Source organism: Oryctolagus cuniculus, chromosome 7, assembly GCF_051225735.1.
Source record: "Oryctolagus cuniculus isolate XC-2025 breed Fujian yellow rabbit chromosome 7, ASM5122573v1, whole genome shotgun sequence".
NCBI classification, from domain to species: Eukaryota; Metazoa; Chordata; class Mammalia; order Lagomorpha; family Leporidae; genus Oryctolagus; species Oryctolagus cuniculus.
In genome coordinates, this window is record NC_142873.1 from 150,610,303 (window position 1) to 150,634,899 (window position 24,597).

Consider the following 24,597-nt stretch of genomic DNA (forward strand, 5'->3'; position numbering starts at 1 on the left):
CCTCCACCTAGCGGTGCCGGCACACCAGGTTCTAGTCCCGGTCAGGGCGCCGGATTCTGTCCCGGTTGCCCCTCTTCCAGGCCAGTTCTCTGCTATGGCCCTGGAGTGCAGTGGAGGATGGCCCAAGTGCTTGGGCCCTGCACCCCATGGGAGACCAGGAAAAGCACCTGGCTCCTGCCTTCGGATCAGCGTGGTGTGCCGGCTGCAGCGCACCGGCCGCGGCGGCCGTTGGAGGGTGAACCAACAGCAAAAGGAAGACCTTTCTCTCTGTCTCTCTCTCTCACTGTCCACTCTGCCTGTCAAAAAAAGGGGGGGGGGGATTTACACTATCACCAAGTGGGTTATCTTTGAAATGTTAGGGTGGTTCAACATTGAAAATTGACCTTCCACATTAATAGCACAAATGTGAAAAAAACCACATCATCATCTCAATCAATACAGAAAAAGTATTTGACCGAATTCAGCATCCTTTCACGATAAAAGCACTCAACAAATTAGGAATGGAAGGAAACTACCTTGACATGATAACCTTATGTGAAGAACTCACAGTGCACATCATATCCAATGATGCAAAACTGAAAGCATTTCCTCTAAGATCAGGAAGATGACAAGGATGTCTGATTTCACCACTGTTTTATCATTTTAAAAATTACTCCATTCATAGAGATTTTGAATAAAGTAGATGAGTCTGGCAGCAAACAGACTTTCAATAAAGAGTTTATTTTTATAATCTTTAGAATTCTCAGTCTTTCTGCTTTAAATTTTCTTCTTCCTATCTCAAGAATATTTGTTTCCAGTAGCTTGTGATAATTTGGCCCTTTCTTTAGGTGGTCTCATCTACTCTCACAGTAAGGACTCTTGGTTACGTGCTGCTGATTCCTGGATCATACCTATGGTTGACCCTACTCTCTATATGTCTAATTACTCTCCAGACTTTTGTACCTGGGAGTTTCTTTGACAGTTTAAATTTTACATAATACAAATTACCTCTTTTTAAATTTAAAGCAGAGAAAACAACTCTTACAAAAGCCTTAAGAGAAAATTTGGTATGTTTGAAGGTAATAAATAAAGCTAATATAGTTGGAGAGTAACAATGTATGAGTTGAGAAAAGGAGGTACTCTAGGGCCCAGTATTGTGGACTCCATCAACCTTCAAACCTTGGAACATTAGCTTTCTATCTCTTATATGTGGTTTCTGTCAGTGTACTAAATATCACCCAAATCTCACTTCTTTGTCCAGATTCACTGCAGTAGATTAGCTACTTCTTACCATGTTCCCAATTAATAATAACTCCCTGTATGACATCCTGACACCAACGTTTTCTCTGAGACACCCTGGTGTTGTAATACTTGTTATTAAACAAATATATGATATTATTGTTTTATTCAGTAACTCCTAAGATTACTTCTATGGTAAAGTCATTTATAGTGTGGTCCTAGGCTCTTCTCACTATGCCTCATCCACATCTATGCTCTGGCTTTACTGGCCTCTTCATGGTTTGGCAGATGAGCCACAACTTTTCAGGTCTTGCCCATCTCCCTTCCTGGTCCAGTGGCAGCTCCCCATCCATCACTTGTTGAACTGTCACCTTTGGAGGCTCCCTGGAGATCTGCCCGGAAGGATGAACTGGTTCCTACTTTACATATTCTTTACATATTCACATTTTCTTTCTCACCTTACAATTGTTGAGTAAATTGCAAATCCCTTGTGCACAGGAATCACATCTTTTTCAACTTGATTTCCATGACTTTGAGTTGATACTGCAAACACAAAAAGTCTCAAAGTTGTTGGATTTCTGCATGGTAAGTCAAGTCTAGTTTGAGAGTTTTTTTCATTTCAGTTTCATAAAACATTTTTGTGTGCCTAATGTTTTTCACTGATTATATTAACTAATTAGCATCCTCAAAGAAAGAAAATCTTGTTTTCAGGCCTTCTTAAGCTTAAAAGTAAAAAACATTGCCTACGCCATTCAAGGATGCCTCTGAATAAAACCCAGGGGCAGGGCAGGAAGGCGTATTTTGCTCCTGTCAATCAGACAAGCTCTGTGGAGAATGTGGTGATGCTATAGATTAACTGGAGAGACATGTGTTCTCCAAAATGGACTTGGCCTAATTGTGTGATGTTTGACAGCCTAATTAGCCTCAAGTTTTGCTTGCCTTTGTTTTTGTATCTTCAGGCACTTGGTGTGTCTGCTGGATTGGGGATAGAACCATGTGGCACCTAAATTGAGCTTTATCATAAACTGGTTGGTGTTATTCCGGCGAAGTTTTCAGGAAATTGTAACTTATTGGTGGGTCGGAGAAGCAGCCAAATGTGGTAAGGCAGAAATTTCCCCCGAGTTATTGGTAACAGGAAGTAAGGGACTGTTCGTGGGTGACTGAGCTATTTTCTGAGCCTCTCTGCCTCTCTCATGTGACTGAGTGTGTGTGATGTCTGTTTATTCCCGACAGACTAAGTACTATGGGAGTCACGTTACAGAGCAAGCATAATGTTTGTTTAGCTAGCTAAGTGATCTCTAAAAATAACTGGTAGAGTTTTTGTTTTTGTACTACATTTGCTATCATAAAATAGGGAAATCATAATGGAGACTCATTATTTGAATGTTTTCCCTTTAAAATAACTTTGAGTGTGTAGTCATATTTTCATTTATATTGCAGACATTCTAGCATTTTGTATGTGTGTCAGGGCTGCCTTTGAGGTATTTATGTCCTACAATTTCTACGTAGGAACTTTCTCTCCCCTTATTATGAGATATGACAGGTGCCTTTTGAATTGGAAATGATTAGTGTTATGTGTTTGGTGATTCTGTGTTCATGTGAAATTGTAGTAGTAATAGTTTTATTTTGATTTTCTTGATTTACTCACCTTGAACTAAAGGTTTGTGCTGCTGTTCACGTTGAGTGAGTCTTCAGTGTGTCCAACTACTATTGTTATGCTGCGTACCTATTTATATGCTTGTCTGTGAAGGAGAGTCTCCTTGGAATTCTAAGCATACATAGTAATCAATTTACTCATTTTTCTGGGAAGCAGTGAGTCATTACAATTTGTTCTTTTTGATATTTGAATGTTCTTGCTCTTTGAGGTTTAGCATATGCAGCATATAAACTTGAATTTAAGATTATTTCTAAAGAAAAGGGGAAAGTGAAATCATTAAGAAGAATGAAATACCAGCAATCTGTTTTGAGTAATTCTTTTCTTAGTGGGAATATTTGATTGTTTTAGTAGTCTACAGAATTGCTTTCCTTACAGGACTTGATACTATATATAAAGTAGGTAATACATACTTTTTTTTATGGTTGACTAAAAAAAATCCCAAATGTGTGTTAACCTTTCAGTGTCTTAAGGTTTGTTTCATGTTTAAAATGTTAGCCTGGGGCAGGTATTTGGCATAGTGGTTAATGGCTAAGATGACTTTTGGGACACCTGCACCCCATATGGGAGTGTATCTGGGTCTGAGTCTTGATTTCTTTCCTGATTCCAGCTTCCTGCTGATGTGCACCCTGGTAGGCAAAGGGCAACAGTCCAAGTACTCTGGTTCCTGCCACCCGTGTGGGAGACTTGGATTGACTTCCAGTCTTTTGGCTTTGACCTGGCTCAGCCTCAACTGTTGTAGACATCTGGAGAGTACATCAACAGATAGGACATAACAGTTAGGAAAATGCCTGTCTTTTGAGTCTCATCATGTAAATGAGATCCACCTTGGACAAAGGAATTCTAACAATTGTATTGAGTACATGTGGCCCCACACCTCCCTTATCCCTTTAAATATATAGCATATTGGTCATTTCTGACTGTTAAAATTACCTGTGCCTGACAGCCTCATGTTCATCTTAATGCTTAGGCATATTCCAAAAAACAAATAGACTCAATTATTCCTCAGGGGATAAATTCAGATTTATGGAGAGAGGAAGTGATTCCTCAGTTCTTGTCAGTTCTTGGCAGATTGCAATAGGTACCTCACTGAACCCTGATTTATGATATGCATAGACAATGCTTTCCTTTGTGAGAAAGGAATTACTTTTTTTTTTTAAGTAATACTTCGTGCTTTGTGAGTTTGGAAAATACTTATTCTGCCTGGATTCTTCTTACTCTTTTTCTTCCTTCCCTGAAATATTTAAAAGATATTGTATTTTGTACAGACAACTAAACGTGGATTTTGAAATTTTTTTTAAAGATTTATTTATTGGCCGGCGCGGTGGCTCACTAGGCTAATCCTCCGCCTGCGGCGCCGGCACACTGGGTTCTCATCCCGGTTGGGGTGCCGGATTCTGTCCCGGTTGCTCCTCTTCCAGGCCAGCTCTCTGCTGTGGCCCGGGAGTGCAGTGGAGGATGGCCCAGGTGCTTGGGCCCTGCACCCCATGGGAGACCAGGAAGAAGCATCTGGTTCCTGGCTTCGGATCAGCGCAGCACGCCGGCTGCAGCACGCCGGCTGCAGCACGCCAGCCGCAGCACGCCAGCCATAGCGGCCACTTGGGGGGTGAACCAACGGAAAAGGAAGACCTTTCTCTGTCTCTCTCTCTCTCTGTCTCTCTCTCTCTCTCTCTCTCTCTCTGTCTCTCACTGTCTAACTCTGCCTGTCAGAAAAAAATAAAGAAAAAAAAAAGGAAAACCTAAGGGACTTATGGGATACTACCAAGTGAACCAAAAATCACATTACAGAAAAAGAGAATAAAATGGGTAGGAAGCTTGTTTGGAAACAAATAGCTGAAAATGTACTAAATTTGAGGAGAAAAATGGATAAACAAGAAACCCAGTGAACCCTAAGCAAGACAGAAACCAGAGTTCTACAAAGGCACACATAATAAAGGATCTTGAAAGCAGCCCAATGACAGCCATTCATCTCATCCAAGGGATCCTCAGTAAGGTTGTCAGACTTATCACAGACATACTGGAGTGCTATTCCTTCTAAAAAGGCAGGATAATTCTGACACATGAGCAACACTGAAGAACCCTGAGGACACAAAAACTAGAATAAGGCAGATTTCTTTCTAAACAAAAAATACTTTTAGGAGGTACAAGCCAAATTCACAGAGAGAAAAAATAAAATTTTGGTTGCCAGAAGATGGGGGAAGGAAAGGAAAGCTATTTAATAGGCAGTTTCAGTTTTATAAAATGAAGAGTTATGGAGATAAGATTGTGCTCACAGTTGCACAAGGTGAAAATAAATAATGCTAAAATTATATTGCAAAGCACTAACGCAGTCTAACAATATGATTATCAAGTTTGTTTCAACACCTTTTATTCAGTGTCACTGATTAGTTAGACTGATACATGCTATTTGAACATATGTATTAATGTATACTATTGCTTGATTCTTGTTTAATTGTAAGTTATATTTGATAAAATAGAGCTGCTCTAAACACTGATCATTGACATGGCACTATATTCAACATGGAATTCATAAATGGTAGATAGCTATAGAAAATCACCAGATTTTTAAAGATTTTTTAATTTAATTTGGTTATGTTTTATTTATTTACTTGAGAGAGAGAGAGAGAGAGAGAGAAACGAACCAGAGGGAGACAAAAAGAGCACTTCCATTCCACTGGTTCACTCTCAAATGCTTCCAACGGCAGGACACCAAAAGGCAGGCCAGGCAATCAATCCAGAGATCCCACAAGGAGGCAGGAACCCAATTCCTGAGCTATCTCTGCTGCTTCTCAAGGTCCACATTAGTAAGAGGTTGGGGTCAGGAGCCAGAGCCAGGAATCAAACCCACGAACTCTGATATGAGACACAGGCATGCTTAAAAAAAAAAAAAAAAAAAAAAAGAGGTATCTTAACTGCTAGGCCAAATGCCTGCCCCCAACTCACATTTCAAAACCCGGGGCCCTTGCAGTGGTATAGCAGGTAAAGCCACCACCTGCAGTGCCGGTATCCCATATGGGCGCCAGTTCCAGTACCGGCTGTTCCACTTCCGATCTAGCTCTCTGCTATGGCCTGGGAAAGCAGTAGAAGATGGCCCAAGTCCTTGGGACCCTGCACCCGCTTGGGAGACCCGGAAGAAGCTTCTGGCTCCTGGCTTTGGATCGGCGCAGCTCTGGCCATTGTGACCTATTGGAGTGTGAACCATTGGATGGAAGACCTCTCTCTCTGCCTCTCCTTCTCTGTGTAATTCCAACTTTCAGATAAATAAATAAATCTTTTTTGACAGCTTCAGGATTCTTTTTAAGATTTTTTTTTAAAGATTTATGTATTTATATGAAAGAGTTACAGAGAAAGAGTGAGTGAGAGAGAAGGAGCAGTTCCATCCTGTGGTTGTCACCCCAAATGGCTGCAAGGGCTGGAATCTGGGCCAGGCTGAAGTCAGGAGTCACGAGCTTCTTCCAGATCTCCTATGTGGATGCAGGGGCCCAAGTACTTGAGAATCTACCTCTGCCTTCCCAGGCACATTAGCAAGGAGCTGGGCAGGAACTGGAGCAGCTGGGTCGTGAACTAGTGCCCATATGGGATACTGACGTCACAGGTGGCGGCTTTTCCTGCTTCGCCACAACACCAACCCCCAGCTTTAAGATTTTCATTTGATCCTTTTTCACAATTTCTGTTCCTTTCTTGATATTCTCATGTCCCTGTATCTTTTTCCTGGTTTCTTTGACTTCTTGGCTCTTCTTTTTCTTTATATTCCATATTAAGCCTATGTAAGACAGTTGTTTTAAAGTATCTTTATGAAATACGCTTTCTTTATATTAATAAAAATCATTTTAAAAGTCAGTCTAGAGATTTATTTCATCCTTGGGACAGGCCAGCTTTGCTTCTTATTTATATGTCTTCTGATGTTTTGTTGAAAATTGGGCACTTGAGACAACAGCCTTCTCTTACAGTCTTTGTGGATAGGCTGTGATAGAGAAAATTGGCCCATACCAGCTTGGTGTGCAGACATTCATTTTTCTTAGAACTTCTCTGTCCATGTGTCTTCGGTGGGCCCGTGTATGCACTTTCCCTTAGTTCCCCCTCCGCTTGGGGAATCTCAATGTCGTGATTACCCAGAGTCTCACTAGAGATGCTCTTTTCTGTTTCTCTGCCCTTGATCTCGTGCTTCCAGATGCAGCCTCCCTGTAGCTCTCACAAGCCTCAGTACCTGCTGTTGCTCCAGCCTTAATCTAGACCATGCCTCTGTCCCCATCAGTATTCCATCAGGTGACATGGAAATTAGTCCTGCCAGCAGCCCCCAAAGAAACAAGGTTGTGGCAAATAACTTCCACTTTTTTTTTTTTTTCCCATTCTGTCATGAGGAGGAACTGAGCTGGACATTGGGTGCTTTCCTCCTAAGCTGGCCACAGTGGGGAGGGGCCAGAGCAAGCACAGACAGTAGCCTCCTTGATTGGGCATTTGCTTGGTTGCTGCAGATCTTTAAAGTGTTTCTATAGTTCTTACAAAGGTCGTTCAGTCAGTCTGTTGGTTTACTTGCTATTTCCATAGGTGAATGATCTGGAGCTTCCTAATGTACTACCTAATACTGTGTTAGATGATTCTGAAGCAGATAAGTGTTAATAGAATTTTTGCTATGTTTCTCTTTTATGAAGTATTATATCAATATACAGTGATGTTTGAAATTTGCACTAATTATGTAGAACTCAGGAAGATGAAGTCTCAGGAGATTGAAGGTGTCTGTAAATAGCACGGGTGGAGCATTATTTTAGAGTCTGAATAAAAGGATGTACTGTACCTGTGGGAACTTGGTGCTGTCCTGCACCATCCAGACTTTGCCTCTGTAGCCATCAGGAATGGGAACGTGTGTGTGTTTATGTGTGAACCAAAACAGGTAAAGAAGGAATGTTTTTCAGCTCTCATATTATTGTAGTTAATTGTTCTCAAACTTCTAGATTTTAGGTACCCTTTAGACTTTTAAACAAGACTCTTTGGGGTTTTCAGTATATTTTATGTGTTACATCTATTAATACTTACGGTAGCAATTAGAATTGAGGAGTTAAGAATACTTGTAAAATAAACCTCATGCTATGTGTATAACATTTTCAAAAATATTATTAATTTTAATTGATACATAATAGTTGTACATATTTAAGGAGTGTGATGTGATACCTCAGAATGTGAATGCAATGTGTAATGATAAGATTGAGGTGATTGGTATATCCATTACCTCAAATATGTATATATGTGTATGTGTATATATTATATATATCATCACCTTAAATAATATTTACGTTGGGAATATTCAAAATGCTTTCTACTGGCTGTTTTGAAATATATAGTTAATTATTGCCAACCACAATTATCCTAATTGCTAAAGAACATGGGAGGTTATTTCTCCTAACCAGCTGCATTCTTAATACTTGTTACATCCCAGCCTCTGTTAACTGCTAGGCTATAGTCTGCTTCTGTGAGGTCAGCATTTTTAGCTTCTGCATGTGAGTGAGGTCATGCCATGTTTTTCTTTCTGTGCCTGCTTACTTTACTTTACTTGTCCATCCATGTTGTCACACATGACAGGATTTCGTTCTCTTTTATGGCTGAATAATATTCCTGTGTGTGTGTATGTGTGTGTATGTGTGTGTGTGAGTGACGTTTTATTTTTCTATTCATTTGTTAATAGAAACCTAGGTGGATTCCATTTTTTGGCTACTTTGAATAGCATGACAGTAAACATGGAAATGCAGATAACTCCTTGACATACGATTTCATTTCCTTTGTATTGCTAGACTGTATTTTAGTTCTTTTCTCAGTTTTTAAAGGAAACCCTGTGTTTTCCATAATGGCTGTACTAATTTACATTCCCACCAGTAGTCTGTGAGAGTTCTCCTTTCTGTCTGCCATTGTTTGCTATTTTTTTTTTGTCTTTGTGATAGTAGCCATTTAATTGGTATAAAGTAGTTTTTGTGGTCATGGTGGTTTTTGCTGTGCATTTCCTTGATGATTAGTTGAACATTTTTTGTTACACATTGGCCATTTGTATATCATCTTCTGAGAAATGTCTATTCAGATAATCTCCCCATCTTTTAAATACATGGTTTGTGAGTATTTTTATTTTGTTTTGTTTTTACTTTTTAGTTGTTTGAGTTCCTCATATACCCCAGGTATTTATGCCTCACCGGATGTATAGTTTGCAGATATTTTCTCCCTTAATGTAAGTTGTCCTGTCACTCTGTTGACCATTTTCATTGTTGTGCAGAATCTTTAATTTGGTGTAATACCTTTAGTTTTGTTGTGTGTTCTTTTAGAGTTCTATTTAAAAAAATCTTTGCCCCAGCTCATGTCCTAAGGTGGTTTTCTACTTATAATTCATATCTTTGATCCATTTTTAGTTGGCTTTTGTATGTGGTGAGATAAGAGCTCTAGTTTCTTTCTTATGATCCAGTTTATTGAAGACACTGCCTTTTCATTAATTTATATTCTTGGTACCTTCTTTGAAAATCAGTTGGTATAAATACATGGGTTTATTTCTGGCTTCTAATGATCTAAAATAATATACTTTTATGGAATTAAATTTGATTAAAAGAGTGATATTGTTTGTGGTTTTATAGATCACTTCATTATCTTGTTTAATAATTTTTTTAAAATATCTTTTGGGCCGGCGCCGTGGCTCACTAGGCTATTCCTCCACCTTGCGGTGCCGGCACCCCAGGTTCTAGTCCCGGTCGGGGCACCGGATCTGTCCCGGTTGCCCCTCTTCCAGGCCAGCTCTCTGCTGTGGCAAGGGAGTGCAGTGGAGGATGGCCCAAGTGCTTGGGCCCTGCACCCCATGGGAGACCAGGAAAAAAAAGCACCTGGCTCCTGCCATCGGATCAGCGTGGTGCGCCGGCTGCAGCACGGCGGCCATTGGAGGGTGAACCAACGGCAAAAGGAAGACCTTTCTCTCTGTCTCTCTCACTTTCACTGTCCACTCTGCCTGTCAAAAAAAAAAAAAATCATCTTTTGCATTCAACCTGTTGAAATATTTTATTTCTGGTGAAATAGTCAAGAAAATGCAATCTTATAGTGGTATGTAATTGGGAAAGGGAGGAATCTTTTTTGAGCTTTGGAAAAATTTGTAGCTATTTTTCTTTGATTCTGTACCAGACTCAGTAAGTGGTAGTTTTTTACAGGTTAGTTGCAGTGTAGAATCTAAAATCATATCAGTGAACTTTTGTACTTTTTTTAGTGAGTAGTGATCCTGACGTTTTTTACATGTCTGGTTGGCAATTTGAATTTCTCTTGAAAATTGCCTGTTCAAATCCTTTGCCCATTTCTTTTTTTTTTTTTTTTAAGATATATATATATTTATTTGAAAGTCAGAGTTACACAGAGAGAGAAGGAGAGGGAGGGAGGAAGAGAGAGAAAGAGAGAGTGAGTCAGAGTCTTCCATCCGCTGGTTCACTCTCCAATTGGTTACCACTGCTGGAGCTGCACCAATTTGAAGCCAAGAGCCAGGATTTTCTTCTGGATCTTCAATGTGGGTTCAGGGGCCCAAAGACTTGGGCCATCTCCCACTGCTTTCTCAGGCCATAGAGGAGAGATGGATCAGAAGTGGAGCAGCCAGGACTAGAACCGGCACCCATATGGGATGCTGGCACTGCAGGCAGCAGCTTTACCTACTATGCCACAGCGCTAGACCCTGCCCTTTTCTTCACTTTTTTCTTTTGTTGTTGTTGAATTTCTTGAGCTCTTTATAGATTGTGGATTTTAACCCTTTATCAGTTGCATAGTTTGCTAGCTCAGTTGGTAGAGCATGAGACTCTTAATCTCAGGGTCATGGGTTCGAGCCCCACGTTAGGCGCCAGATGTTGCAGTTGATTTCTCAATGTTGCAGTAGATTTGTTTCTGAGAGGAGGAGCTTGGTGGGGGCAAGAGGCGTGGAGTCACCACACAGACCCTGGGAGTCGGGTGAAAGCAGGCCTGAGTCGAGCAACCCGCAGACTCGTTTATTTGAGTTACCAGTCAAGGGGCGGTCTATGCCCCAACCAATCACAGCCTCTTGCCAGGCAGTTTCTAAAGCCATCCAATCACAGCCTGCCGTCAGTCAGGCTCTGTTGTCATGTGGTTTCCTCTGTTGTCATGTGGTTTCCGAAGCCATCCAATCACGGCCTATTGCCAGGCAGTTTCTGTTATCAGCAGCCATCTTGGCATGACCTTTTCACCTCAGTGGCCATCTTGGCATGAACTTTTCACCTCATTCCACCACATTGGTACAGATAGCTCTTTTGTTTACTGATTTTATTTCCCTTGGATAAATTCCCAGGAGTGAGATGGCTGGGTCATATGGTAGGGCTATATTCAGATTTTTGATGTATCTCCATACTGTCCTTGATAGTGGCTTTACCAGTTTACATTCCCATCAACAGTGGATTATGGTATCTTTCCCCCCACATCCTAGCTATCATTTGTTGTTTGTTGATTTCTGTATGATAGCCATTCTAACGGGGGTGAGGTAAAACCTCATTGTGATTTTGATTTGCATTTCTCTGATGGCTAGTGATCCTGAACACTTTTTCATGTGTCTGTTGGTCATTTGGATTTCCTCTTGAATAATGTCTGTTTAAGTCCTTGGCCTACCTCTTAAATGAGTTGTTTGTTTTGTTGTTTTGGAGTTTCTTGATCTCTTTATAGATTCTGGTTATTAATTCTTTAGCATTTGCATAGTTTGCAAATAATTTCTCTCATTCTGTCGTTTGCCTCTTCACTTTCCTGACTGTTTCTTTTGCCATGCAAAAACTTCTCAATTTGATGTAATCCCATTTGTTAATTTCGGCTTTGGCTGCCCGTGTCTCTGGGGTCTTTTCCAAGAAGTCTTTGCCTGTGCCAATGTCTTGCAGAGTATCCCCAATGTTCTCTAGTAATTTGATGGTATCAGGTCATAGATTTATGTCTTCAATCCATTTTTGAATGGATTTTCATGTAAAGTGTAAGGTATGGGTTCTGCTTTATACTGCTGTATGTGGAAATCCAGTTTTCCCAGCTCCATTTGTTAAAGAGACTATCATTGCTCCAGAGATTGGTTTTAGCTCCTTGGTCAAATATAAGTTGGTTGTAGATGCTTGGATTGATTTCTGGCATTTTTATTCTGTTCTGTTGGTCTATTCAATTGTTTTTGTACCAGTAGCAGGCTGTTTTGATTATAATTGCCTTGTAGTATGTCTTGAAATCTCGTATTGTGAAGCTTCCATATTTGTTTTTGTTGCATAAGATTGCTATAGCTATTCGTGGTCTCATCTGTGTTCATATGAATTTCAGCATTTTTTCCTAGATCTGAGCAGAATGTCTTTGGTATTTTGATTGGAATCACATTGAATCTGTAAATTGCTTTCAGGAGAATGGGCATTTTGTTGATATTGATTTTTCCAATACATGAACATGGAAGATATTTCCATTTTTTTAAAATCTTCTATTTCTTTCTTTAATATTTTGTAATTCTCATTGTAGAGATCTTTGACATCCTTTGTTAAGTTTATTCCAAGGTAGTTGATTTTTTTTTGTAGCTGTCGTGAATGAGATTGATCTTAGAAGTTCTTTCTTAGCCATGGCCTTGTCTGTGTATACAAATCCTGTTAATTTTTGTGTCTTGATTTTATCTCCTGCTACTTTACCAAACTCTTCTATGAGTTTCAATATGTCTTTTAGTGGAGTCTTTTGGGTCACTTATATATAGAATCATGTCATCTGCAAATAGGGATAGTTTGACTTTCTCCTTCCCAATTTTTATGCCTTTGATTTCTTTTTCTTGCCTAATGGCTCTGGCTAAACTTCTAGGACTATATTGAATAGCAATGATGAAAGTGGGCATCTTTGTCTCTTACCAGATCTCAGTGGGAATGCTTCCAACTTTTTTTCATTAATAGGATGTTGGCCGAGGGTTTATCATAAATTGCCTTGATTGTGTTGAGGAATATTCCTTCTATACCCAGTTTGCTTATAGTTTTCACCTTGAAAGGGTGTTGTATTTTAACAGACGCTTTCTCTGTATCTAATGAGATAATCATATGGTTTTTGTTCAGCAGTTTCTTAATGTGATGTGTCACATTGATTGATTTGGGAATGTTGAACCATCCCTGCATACCAGGGAAAATCCCACTTGGTCTGGATGGATGATCTTTTGATGTGTTGTTGGATTCTATTGGCTAGAATTTTGTGATGATTTTTGCATCTGTGTTCATCGGGGAAATTGGTCTGCTATTTTCTTTCTCTGTTGCATCTTTTTCAGGTTTAGGAATTAAGGTAATGCTGGCTTCATAGAATTTGGGAGGATACCCTCCCTTTCAGTTGTTTTGAATAACTTGAGAAAAAGTGGAGTTAGTTCTTCTTTAAATGTCTGGTAGAATTCAGTCCATCCAGTCCTGGGTTTTTCTTTGTTAGGAGGGGCTTTATTACTGATTCAGTTTCCGTCTTGGTTATGGGTCTGTTTAGGTTTTCTGTGTCTTCATGGCTCAATTTAGATAGGTTTTGTGTCCAGGAATCTATCTACTTCTGTTCTTCTGGGTTTCCCAGTTTGTTAGCATATTTATAGCTCTTTATAGTAATTCGTGATGCTTCTTTTTATTTCTGTGGTGTCTATTATTGCATTTCCTTTTTCATCTCTAATTTTATTGATTGGAGTCTTCTTTTTTTGGTTAATTGGGCCAATAGTCTGTCAATATTATTTATTTTTTTCAAAAAACCAGCTCTTCACTTTTCTGATTTTTTTTGTATTTTTTAATTCAATTTTGTTGATTTCTTCTCTAATTTTAATTATTTCTTTTCTCCTATTATTATTGTTTTTGTTTCATTTGTTGTTGTTTTTCTAGATCCATGAGATGCTTTGATAGCTCATTTATTTGGTGCCTTTCCAGTTTCTTGATGTAGGCACCTATTGCTATAAACTTTCCTCTTAACTCTGCTTTTGCTGTATCTCATAAGTTATATTGCATTGTCATCTGTGTTTGTTTCCAGAAATTTTTTTTATTTCTTCCATGACCCACTGTTTATTCAGGAGCATGTTGTTCAGTCTCCATGTGTTTGCATATGTTCTAGAGATTCCTGAGTTGCTCATTTCCAGCTTCATTCCATTGTGGTCTGAGAAGATGCATGATATTATTTAGATTTTTTTGAATTTGTTGAGACTTTCTTTATGGCCTAGTTTGTGGTCAATCCTAGAGAAAGTTCCATGCATTGCTGAGAAGAATGTGTATTCTGCAAGTGTACACAGTGTGCATATTTTAAACTTTTTCTACTAGTGTATTTTATTTCAGAAGAAGAGAGAGTGTGAGTGAGCACATTTATCTGTTGGTTCACTCCCCAAACTTCCTCAATGGCTGAAGCTGAGAGAGAGAGAGAACAGGGATACATGCTTACCTGTTAGTTTATTCCCCCAAATGCCCTCAGTGGCTACAGCTGGGCTCGAACCTGAGCTAGGAACTTGGAATGCAGTTGAGGTGTCCCATATGCATGATAGGAGCCCAATTACTTGAGCCATTAATGCTGACTTCCAGGGTCCTCATTGTCAGTAAGCTAGAATTGGGAACCAGAGCCAGCAGTTAGAGCCAGAAATCAAACCCAGACACTGATTTGTGATAGATACATCTCATCTGCTAGGCTACATGCATATTTCTATTTATGTATTTTTTATTACACTTGATGTTAACCAAAAGGCTGAAAAACAATTATATATGTGTATTTCAATTGAAAAAAAAAAAAAACAAACAGGGTCCTTTTGTACTGAAAAATTCTACAGGTTGCTTTTGTCCCTTAATATATATTATAGACATCTTGGTGAATGACTGTTTTTTTCTTTTTAAGATTATACCAATGCTGATCAACTGAGTATAGCATTTTTAACCTTTCTCTTTTATATGAAAATTTAGAATTTTTCCAATTTGGAGAAGGAGAGAATAAAAGAGTTCCCTATTATGAATATATTTGTATTTTGGATTCTTAGAAATGAAACTGTAGAATCAAAGGTTATTTAAAATTTGGTAAGTATTAGGGCTTGCATTATGGCACAGCAGGTTAAACCACCTCCTGCAATGGTGACATTCCCTATGAGCACCAGTTTGAGTCTCAGCTGCTCCATTTCTGATCCAACTCCCTGCCAATGTGCCTGGGAAGGCAGCAGATGACCCTAGCATTCACATGGGTGACCTGAATGGAGTTCTAGTCTCCTGACTTCAATCTGGCTATTGTAGCCATTTGGGGAGTGAACTAGCAGATACTAAATGTCTCTCTTTCTCCCTCCCTAGCTCCCTCTCCCTCTCTCCAACTCTTGATTTGCACACAAATAAATGATTTTTTTTAAGTATTAACCTAAATAGCTCTTTGAAAAGTTGTTGACGTACAGGTATACAATATTGAATTTAGTCTTTGTGGTAGGATTTATTTAAGGTGATGAAAGTGTCTTCAAACAAGAGAAATGACTTCATATCTGAGTTATCTTATTAAATAGTTGTAATAGACTTATTGGTTGTAAATGCACATAATTACTATTACAATTGGCTGTGTTCATAGGCATTTTGTTAACAGTTTGTCAGTTAACACTATTTGCTATTATTTTTATGTTCCTGATGTATGAAGAGAGAACCAAGAGGGTTCAACTTGAAACATAAGAAGATGAAAATGAAAATGCAAGTTTTTGACTCTTACATAAATTTGGACAGTGAACTGAAAAGAAGTGTAGATATAGGGTTTCTCTATTATTGGAGTGGTAAGGCTTTGTGATGGCTTTGAAATGGAAAATACAGATATTCTGATGCCTAACAAAATGATCCGTTATTGATGTATCCTTAGTTTTCCAAGAGTTTGATGTTATGAAACATGGCCAGAGACTTCCCACTGAATCTTTGTATTTTCCACATAACTTAGTAGTACATTAAAAGTTATCTAAACTTGATTAAATCATGTCATTAAATACCGAGGTCAGATGGAAGGCATAGTAGCATCCTTTCTGGTTGCTCTGCTTGTGGCCACAGAAGGTACAGATCACACCATTTGTAAGACAGTCACACGGAATGGAAAAATGCTGTGAGAGTTGAGTGTCCTGTTGGCCAAATTTCTTTATCTAATGCTCTGTTACATATCACATATTACTAATGACACAGTGGTATACATTATGATAGAACAGCTGTTCCATTGCAAATAGCTGAAACTCCTTGAGGACAGGGTGTGAATCAGCGCTTGGACTATATGCAATGTAAAAAATAAGACTTTATCAACTGCTGGTTCACTCCCCAGTTGGCTGCAACAGCTAGAGCTGTGCTGATCTGCAGCCAGGAGCCAGGAGCCAGGAGCTTCCTCCGTGTCTCCCATGTGGGTGTGGGGGCCCAAGGACTTGGGCCATCTTCCAGTGCTTTCCCAGGCCATAACAGAGAGCTGGATCTGAAGTGGAGCAGCTGGGACTCGAACTGGTGCCCATATGGGATGCCAGCACTGCAGCCCGTAGCTTTACCCGCTGCACCACTCCACCAGCCCCCAATATTTTCTAGATATTTCATTTACTTAATTATCTTAGGTAAACAAAAATTTACATTTTCTGTTCCTTTATTTGTAGAAATGAATAGTAGTAAGTAAAAGTGTTTACATATTTATTTTATCTTATTTAAAGCAACTGCCTATAAGATTTATGTGTTGTTCTTTGTATATTCACTTCAGCAAACAACAGGAGTAGTGGTAGTGGTTAAAATTTGAGTCCAAGTTCTATGACTTTTTTGTCCATCACTCTGCTAATATTTTGTTTTAAACATGTTACAGTAGTATGTCTTTTTAAAAAAAATTCACTAGTGTACACTATATTAGTCTGTAACATTTTGGATTGATAATGAATAGCTTTGTGTTATTTTTGGAAAACCTTTGGTGAGTTCGTATCTGTTTCATTATTACTCATTCTGTGCTGTTATATAAAGTTCTTATTGACTGTTGGGATCATGCAGTAATTGTGATTCAGAGACCACTTCCTCCAGTGCCATCTTTACTTAAGGTCTTTGGACAGCACAGCACAACAGTAGCAAATTTTCTCAGCCGTGTCTCATGTTGTTTGTGTTTTGGGCTGTCCATTGATGACAGCGGGCCTTCTTGCACCTAGATTTTGGGTTGCTGATGTCTGTTTATCAAGAGGTTTATGGTAACTTTAAAAAAACTCCGCACTGATTTGGATTTGCTACATACTGTGCTAAAGTTGTATTTAAAAAAGCAGAACCGTATATCACATTAATAAACTTCTTTTGCAACTTGAATTTGTGTTGCCATGCCATATTTTTTCAAAGTATGATATTGTTCTTGCTATTCTTTGACAGACCCCTTATCCCTCTGGACAGAATGCAGGTCCAACCACGTTGGTATACCCTCAAGCCCCTCAGACAATGAATTCACAACCTCAGACTCGTTCTCCGGTAAGTAAGCAGAAGCTTGTACTACATAATATTCTTCATCTGAATTTGTGTAGTGATTTGGGTTGTTTTGGCAAATATTTTTACTGAATTTTGGAGCTTTGTTCCAGTGATGATTTATTATTATTGTTACTATTGTTGGTTAGCGTTGCTTTTTCAGAACTTACCTATTGGAATAACTGGAAAAAGAAGAGATGGGGCTTGCTTTATGGGTTTTCTTTTTCTTACTGTTTTGTGGCATAATTTTTTTTCAAGTTGGTTACATTCAAGTTCGCTGTGTTTCTTCTCTGTTTTGTAACATGTATTGTTGAAAATTCAGGATAATACAATGGTTTTTTTTTTTTTAAGGAAATTGAATTTTACTAACTAGACTCTCAAATTTTAGTAGTTTGGGAAGTATGACTTCTGAATCAGTGTCACTAGATCAGCTCTAAACATTTGCCAGTGTGGGCATGTGCATGACATGAGCCAGTGGGGGAACTCATTTCTTCAAATGGTAAATAAATTGTCATAGAAATGTAAATGCTGTCATCCTCTTTGTTCATCCTGTACATGGATTGCAATAAATACCACAAAGACTGAGGATTTCCTCAAGGTTCATCCTTCTGTTTCACAAAACTGTGCAGTTTCTTCCACTGTTAAGTCCTTAGAACGTCACTTTCCTACCCTGCATGATTAGCTTTGGCTAGAAGTTGCTTCTGTAGCATCTCACATCCCTCTTTGTATCTGAGCTCTCTGTGCTCTTGAGAATACAGGGATCTTCTATCTGTTTTCCACCCCCACTTTTTTGCCTGGATTACAGGAATACTTCATTGCATTAGCTGCTGTTTGTTTGGTTTTATGCATGACTTCAGAATTGATGAAATGTATTAAAGATTTATTCAGAGAACTAGGAGTGCAGACTGCACCAAAATGTAATCTCTTTCTTACCCTCTTACTTTTCCCTGTTACCCTCTTTTCCAATACCTGTTCTCAGATCCTGATTCTCCACAGGGTTTGAGGAACCATTCTAAAAAGGTGGAACGTTGATCCTAGTTGTCTGCTTGTTTCTCTCTGTTTCTCTCTCTCTCTCTCTCTCTCTTCCCTTCCCTTCCTTCCCTCCCCCCCCCCCCTTTTTTTTTCCTCTGAAATGGTCAGCAAGATACCTGATGAAAGTTTTGTTCTGAGAGTGGTTTGGGGATGTGGACACTTGACTACTTGGCGTGGGCCTGAGACAATCACCAGATCAATTTAGATAGGCCCTGGTTCTAATCTTTAAGCATGGGACATGGTGGTAAGCTCTTACTGCAAAGAGTCCTATAGCCCTATCCCCCCCCCCCCTTTCTAATTATTGAAAAAGAAAAATGAATTAAATTTACATGGTTAGAACTGGCGCAAAAAACCTGACTGAAGAGCTGCATCTCTAAACCAGTTCTCTTGACAGCCCAGCAGAACAGTGCCAATACATTGCACAGACAACTGGAAGAGGAGGAAGGTTTTGGAACAGACTCCCGTTTACAGGCCCTTGGCTGGAAGAGGCTGGATAAAATACTGCATTGTAAGCAATATAACAAACTGTACTTCTTGCAGGCAGTGGTGCTTCTAGCACTCATTTTTTTGACCACATCCATCTGTTGGCTGATGAACAGAAATGCGTTGATTACGTCCTTTCTGGAAGTCTAACCTAGCGTGGCAGTTTCTGCCAGGCGTAGTGGGGGGAAGAACAAATTGGGTGGGTCTTCAACTATGGGGAGTTAGACAGGAATAATTTGGAGTTTAGATCTTTCTTACTGTAAACTTGAGGTGGGGTATCCCTTTTAGACAAATTTGAATTTAAAAGATAAATTTCAAGACTTCCTTTTCTCCCTTTCTATTTTATAATTGAATATCAAGGGGGAAATTGTAGTTGTCAGCCATTCTTCTGTGGTCATAAACACTTCAGACAATGTCCTCTATGCAGTTTTTGCCATCTGCTCTGCTAGTGACCATTACCACCCCCATTACTAAAAACCACACGTAAAATGTTCCATTACATACCCCAAAACAAGTGCAAGATTAGCAGACCCCATACTACTCTTGCTTCTTGTTTTGGGTCTGATTTTCTTTATTTCATTTGTGTTGGTGCTGGGAGGGTAAAGTTGGGATATGAACTTTGGCAGGATTGCACTTTCTGTTTTCATCCCAAGTTTCCATAGTCTAGTCTCATCCATCCCACAGCTGCCCCAGCTGGTGAGGAGAGGTAAGGTGTTGTGCTAAGGAAGGGCCCCTTCCCATGGCTTTGTAGAGCAGCTAAAGCTTACTCCATTCTATTTCTGCATTAATAGGCCATTGGCAATTGCACAGTTTAGGCTTTTCTGTTCTTCTCTGGACAGCTGCCTTTGCAATCCAACTGGCTTCAAATGGCCCCCCTCCCTCCTTCAGATTATTTTTTTGCTTGTATTTCTACTGGGTAGTTAGTATTTTAAAAATCACAATGTGAAAAATCTTAATAAAAAGTAAAAATACCGAGAAGCTACCTATTTGTTTCATTTTTATGTGTGCTAGAACTCTTAAACAATTTATTTTTAAATAGCCTGACCAAAATAGCGAAGCTATTGAATGCTTAAATGGGAGTGGGGGACAGTTTGGCTTTGCAGTAACCCGTAACCAGTGGTTGTTTTTTCTATTTCTTGGTACTAAGTGCCAAAGTTACATCAGTTTTATGTTGGCCATGCCCAGTTACCAACTGTGCACAGAAGGGTGAGTGAGTGAATGAGTGGGTGGCATTTACATTGGATCCAAGTTCACAGAAGGCTGCTTTCCTTTATATCTATAATCCTCACCATCTTAAAGACCTCTCTTAAGAAAAAGAAACAGAAGTTTCTGGTTTTGATATGAGCCAGCAGCGACTACAGTTTGTTCTGTTGCTTACAGCTACTCTTAGGATTAAGACTATTATCATTCCAAGTGGAAAGCTCAATAGCCAATGGTGACTAGTGCAAAATAGACTAGGGTGCTTTCCCAGGTACTTCCTCACTAACTGAAGTCTTAAGTTGCATTTTCTTTTTCTTTCTTTTGTTAAATATATATGTATAATTTTATAAGATAATCCTGATGTTCATAAAAGTTCTCTTTCAACTGAAACATCAAAATTACAAAGTTTCAACTTTTATGTTAGAACTTTAGAAATGGGATCTTTCTGTGGAACAGTGATAAGACAGGTACGCTATACTCAGGTTAATTTTTTAACGTATCCTTCCCCCACCCCATTTTCATCAGTGTAATGAAGAAATATCTCACTTCCACCCTTATTTTCATACCACGAGTGGTCTTGCGTATTCTTGAAACTTGATGTCCACTGAAAATACAAGACCTCAGTTTCTTTGAAAATTTTTCTGCAAGAACAGCATTTGCCAATTATCACCTTTATGAAAAACTGTGTTACAGTGATTAGCCACATATCATGACCAACCTGCTACCCTGTGTGTAGAGGTCATTAAGATACTTTGCATTACTTGAACAATAGGTGACATTTTAACTTCTAAAATCAGCTGCATCCAGTACTGTGTACAGTGGTCTTCTGAATTCTGGCCATTTGTGAAATTTTAAATTGTGATTATTGCAGTTGGGGAAATAATTCCAAATCTCTTATAAATTACTGCTGCACATAATTTAAATTCTGAGCTTAAGGGATGGTTTCTTAATCTTTGGTCTAATTCATCTAGGGTAAGAAACTGACAGAAGAAAGACTCCCATTTAGGAAGTAAAACAACTGAAGAAACATACTTTTAAGTCCTTAAATATATTAAATAAAAACTCTAAAGTTTATATTCAAAGCTTGCTTTCTAAATATTTTCTTTTTAGTATTAAAGAGGGTGGTTAACACATAGTAATGTTTTAAGCAGGTCACATATGGTTCTACATGCTCCAATATTTTCTCTTCATCCTTTTAAGTTTAATAAAATGTATTGGAAACTAAATTTTTCTCTGATGAATTATTTGATCTTTGAGGTTTAGTGTGAAAAAAATTTTATGGGTCAAAAGCCTTTTCTTCTATTCTAAGTTAGAGACCAAGTTGGAATATGTATGATCCCCTTTCAGATATTTAGGATTTAGCTAAGGAGATGTTTATTTTGCTTTTATTGTTAGTTTCAGGTAGCAGTAGGTACAGATGAATAGTGTTTTGTCATTGTTTAGAAATAGTAATTGAGATATATGACTTCTTTATTCTTTTATTCTTGTTGAGACTATAATAGTAGTTTGCCACCTGTTTGCCTTGGAATGCCTGGTATTCAACTCTACTAGTTATTGCATTTAAATATAAATAAGTATATATAAATCATAAATATTATATGAAAAGTACATTTATTTATAATATATAATGTAAATAAATATATGTAATCACAAAACCTTATTTACATATTTAACATATTCTCTACATATTTAACTTATTCCTTACATATTTAACTCCAAGAAATAACAGAAGATATTGAAACTTCTGTTTCATATACAAGATGCCCTATTTATCTTAAGATAATATGCAATTATTTCTTTTACATTCTTTATTTCCTACTGGGCAATCTAAATGTCTCCTGGCTATTTTTGTAATGTAAAAAGCATTTCTCATTTCCTCCAACTGTAGCAGTTGCATTCTTTTATTTGTCTTAATATAACCACTTAGTGTTCAACCTTTCCTTAGCCTTATTGTAGTTTTTTTTTTTCTTCTTTATCTGTCAGAGAGCACTCCAGGTACCTAACAGCTTAGGTTTCTCCTCTCTGATCAGTGACAAACTCTCCTGGTAGTTACGTTAACCTGTTGAATCTTAGTACCTGTCTGTCACTGTCCTGCAGCAAAGCTTTGACTGTTCTGTGTGTTTTTATTTTTATTATTATTGTGGGTTTTTTTATTTTGGCATACTGTGTGACATTTTGGTTTTTGTTGTGGTGTTTCTGACTCTTTGTGCCTTTCCTTTTGTATTTGTTTTCCCTCCTTTTCTCAGTTTGCAGCGGGGCCTCGACCTGCCCATCATCAGGTACTGTACCCTTGCCCCTTCACTATCACTCTTACCTAATAGGTGGGGGCTTTCGTAGCTGTGGACTCTTAGAATGCTGCCATTCCATCAAACCACTCAAACTACTCTTTCCAAGAGTAACTTCTGATATAATATAGTTCTTTTTGTCTGTGTCTGATTTCACTGAGTTTTTGTATTGACAAACCCATTTGCTTCTGTTCATGGCACATAATTTCAAAATAATGCTTTTTTTCTTACAAAAAAAGATTACTTAGAATTGAGACAACTTTAAAAAAAATTTTACATGTGTTGTGGGTATCTGTATTAAGTTTCAACTTAACTGAATGGAGCAGGCAACATTCTAAGGGTTTTCTGTTAACATTCTGATGTGACTTATTGGTGTGTGTAACAGAGCATTAGCAGTTTTAAAACCACTTAATCTCAGTTACTAACTCAGGCCTAATAACAAACTGATTAACAACCATGTCTGTTCATTTGCTCCATAGAATTTTCTTTATTTTTAGGATACATAGAAAATAAATGTTTTATAATTTTAGTATTTTTCACCTATTGAGTTTATAAAATAAATTAATTGTATGAACTTTCAAAAATGTATATGCCAACACTGTATTATTTAGTAGGAATCTACTAAAGGTGGCAGTAGGGGAGAAATAGAAAGCCTTGCAGGTGTCTCCTCATGTTCTGGAACGTTGTCTCCTCCAAGAGCAGAAAGAGCCTGTGTTTAGCATCTGACTAGCCCACGTTCACATTGCCAGCTCTGCTCTAACCAGCTGCATTAAGCACGTTTCTTCTGAGCCTCAGTTTTCTCATATACAAAACGACGATAACATAGGGACAGACACCTGCTGTGTAAGAGATAATATATGTAAACCATGGACGGGAAGTAAGCAGTCAGCAAGTGCTAGCTGTTTTTAATATTATTGTTAGGTAGCATAGTACTGTTGCATAAAATGAAAGAAGTGGTCCCAGTGCATTTTCCTGTGGAATCACGTTAGAGTTCTTCCTACTGAGTAAATGGATATTGTTTTATCGAAGGCTGTCATTGTCTTGAGTGTTTTCATAGAAGGCTCTGTTTCTGAAAATGCAGTTCTTTCAATTTAATGGCCAAGCAAGTTGTGAGGTATTAACAGAACTTTACAGGAAAACTAGTAGACAGTTTTAGATGAGGTAGATGACTCTTGGATTTCATAAAACAATAAAACTTAAGGGCATTTGTTAGTGTCAAGAGGCAGTATTATAACATGCTTGAAAAGCTTGGGCTTTGGCATTAGCTAGTCTCCTCCTTATTTACTCCTTATTACTTCACTCAGACTCAGTCTTCTTATACATAAAATGAGGATAGTAATACCATCTCAACGCCGGATGTGTAATTACCACTGTTACTAAGGGTGGTTCCTTAGGTGAAAGGGTGAATATACTTTTTTTTTTTAATTTAGTCAAGGGCCGTAGAGATAAGGCTTAAATTTGAATCCAAGCTTAAACAAACAAACAAAAAATTCATAAGAGAGAAACATTGTGGCTCTCTACTCAAGATGTGCAGTGAAGATAAACTATTTGTGAGTTAAATGGAGAGAAATAATTGGTTTCTTTGTTCACATGTTTGTGTGTGTTTTAATTATTTGAAAAACAGAGACTCTGTAGAGACTCTGTCCTCTGATTCTCTGATCATTCCCCAAATGCCCACAATAGCTGGGGTTAGCCTAGGTCCAAAGGCAGAAATTGTAAATCAATCCAGGTCTTCTGTGTGGGCAGTAGGGACTCAAGTCCTTGAAGTGTCACCTGCTGCCTCCCGGAGTGCATTTTAGCAGGAGGCTGGGATTAGAAGTAGAGATGAGACAACCTGATTGGATGTTGAGTGTCCCAGGTGGTCAGTATACCAAACACCTGCCCCACATGTTTGTGGTTTCTTTAGACCTTTGTTTCTTTCAAAAATAATTTCAGACCGTTTAAAGCAGACTGTGAGTAAAAGGAATTAGCATTATTTTTGGCTGCTGTCATTGTGGTGAATTATCTGCAGTATAGATCACAACAGTGATTGGCACATCAGTCTTTGAAGGACTGTTACTGCTGTTTGTGTTCAATGGCAGTGATCTTCAGATTTAATGTTGAATGTTGTATTTAAGCATTTATAAGCTGGTCAGTTTGGGGAACTTCTGTTTCTAGACTTTATTATGGCAATAGAGGCAAGTGATACATTTTCTCTTTCCCTAATTCCATAATTGAGGAAAATATTCCAAAATTTTTGTGAGATTGATTTGATTTCAATCTTTGTTATTCCTGTGTAATATGACTCAGTTAAGTTTTGGCAGTTAGTCTTTCTTTT

General features: G+C 38.4%; 1 protein-coding gene across 50 annotated transcripts in view; it reads left to right on the forward strand.

Annotated features, from left to right (window-relative positions):
* Positions 1-24,597, forward strand: part of EIF4G3 (eukaryotic translation initiation factor 4 gamma 3) — a 376,646-nt gene that overhangs the window by 152,684 nt on the left and 199,365 nt on the right. For 19 of the 50 annotated variants that reach the window (XM_089301376.1, XM_089301377.1, XM_089301369.1 and 16 more), the window contains 2 exons: positions 17,191-17,286; positions 22,242-22,274. In XM_089301376.1, the coding sequence (XP_089157502.1) occupies positions 17,191-17,286; positions 22,242-22,274 (129 nt within the window). Of the gene's footprint in view, positions 1-17,190; positions 17,287-18,706; positions 18,821-22,241; positions 22,275-24,597 lie in introns of all 50 variants that reach the window. The other 31 variants (XM_089301388.1, XM_089301373.1, XM_070079148.2 and 28 more) reach the window with 3 other exon arrangements.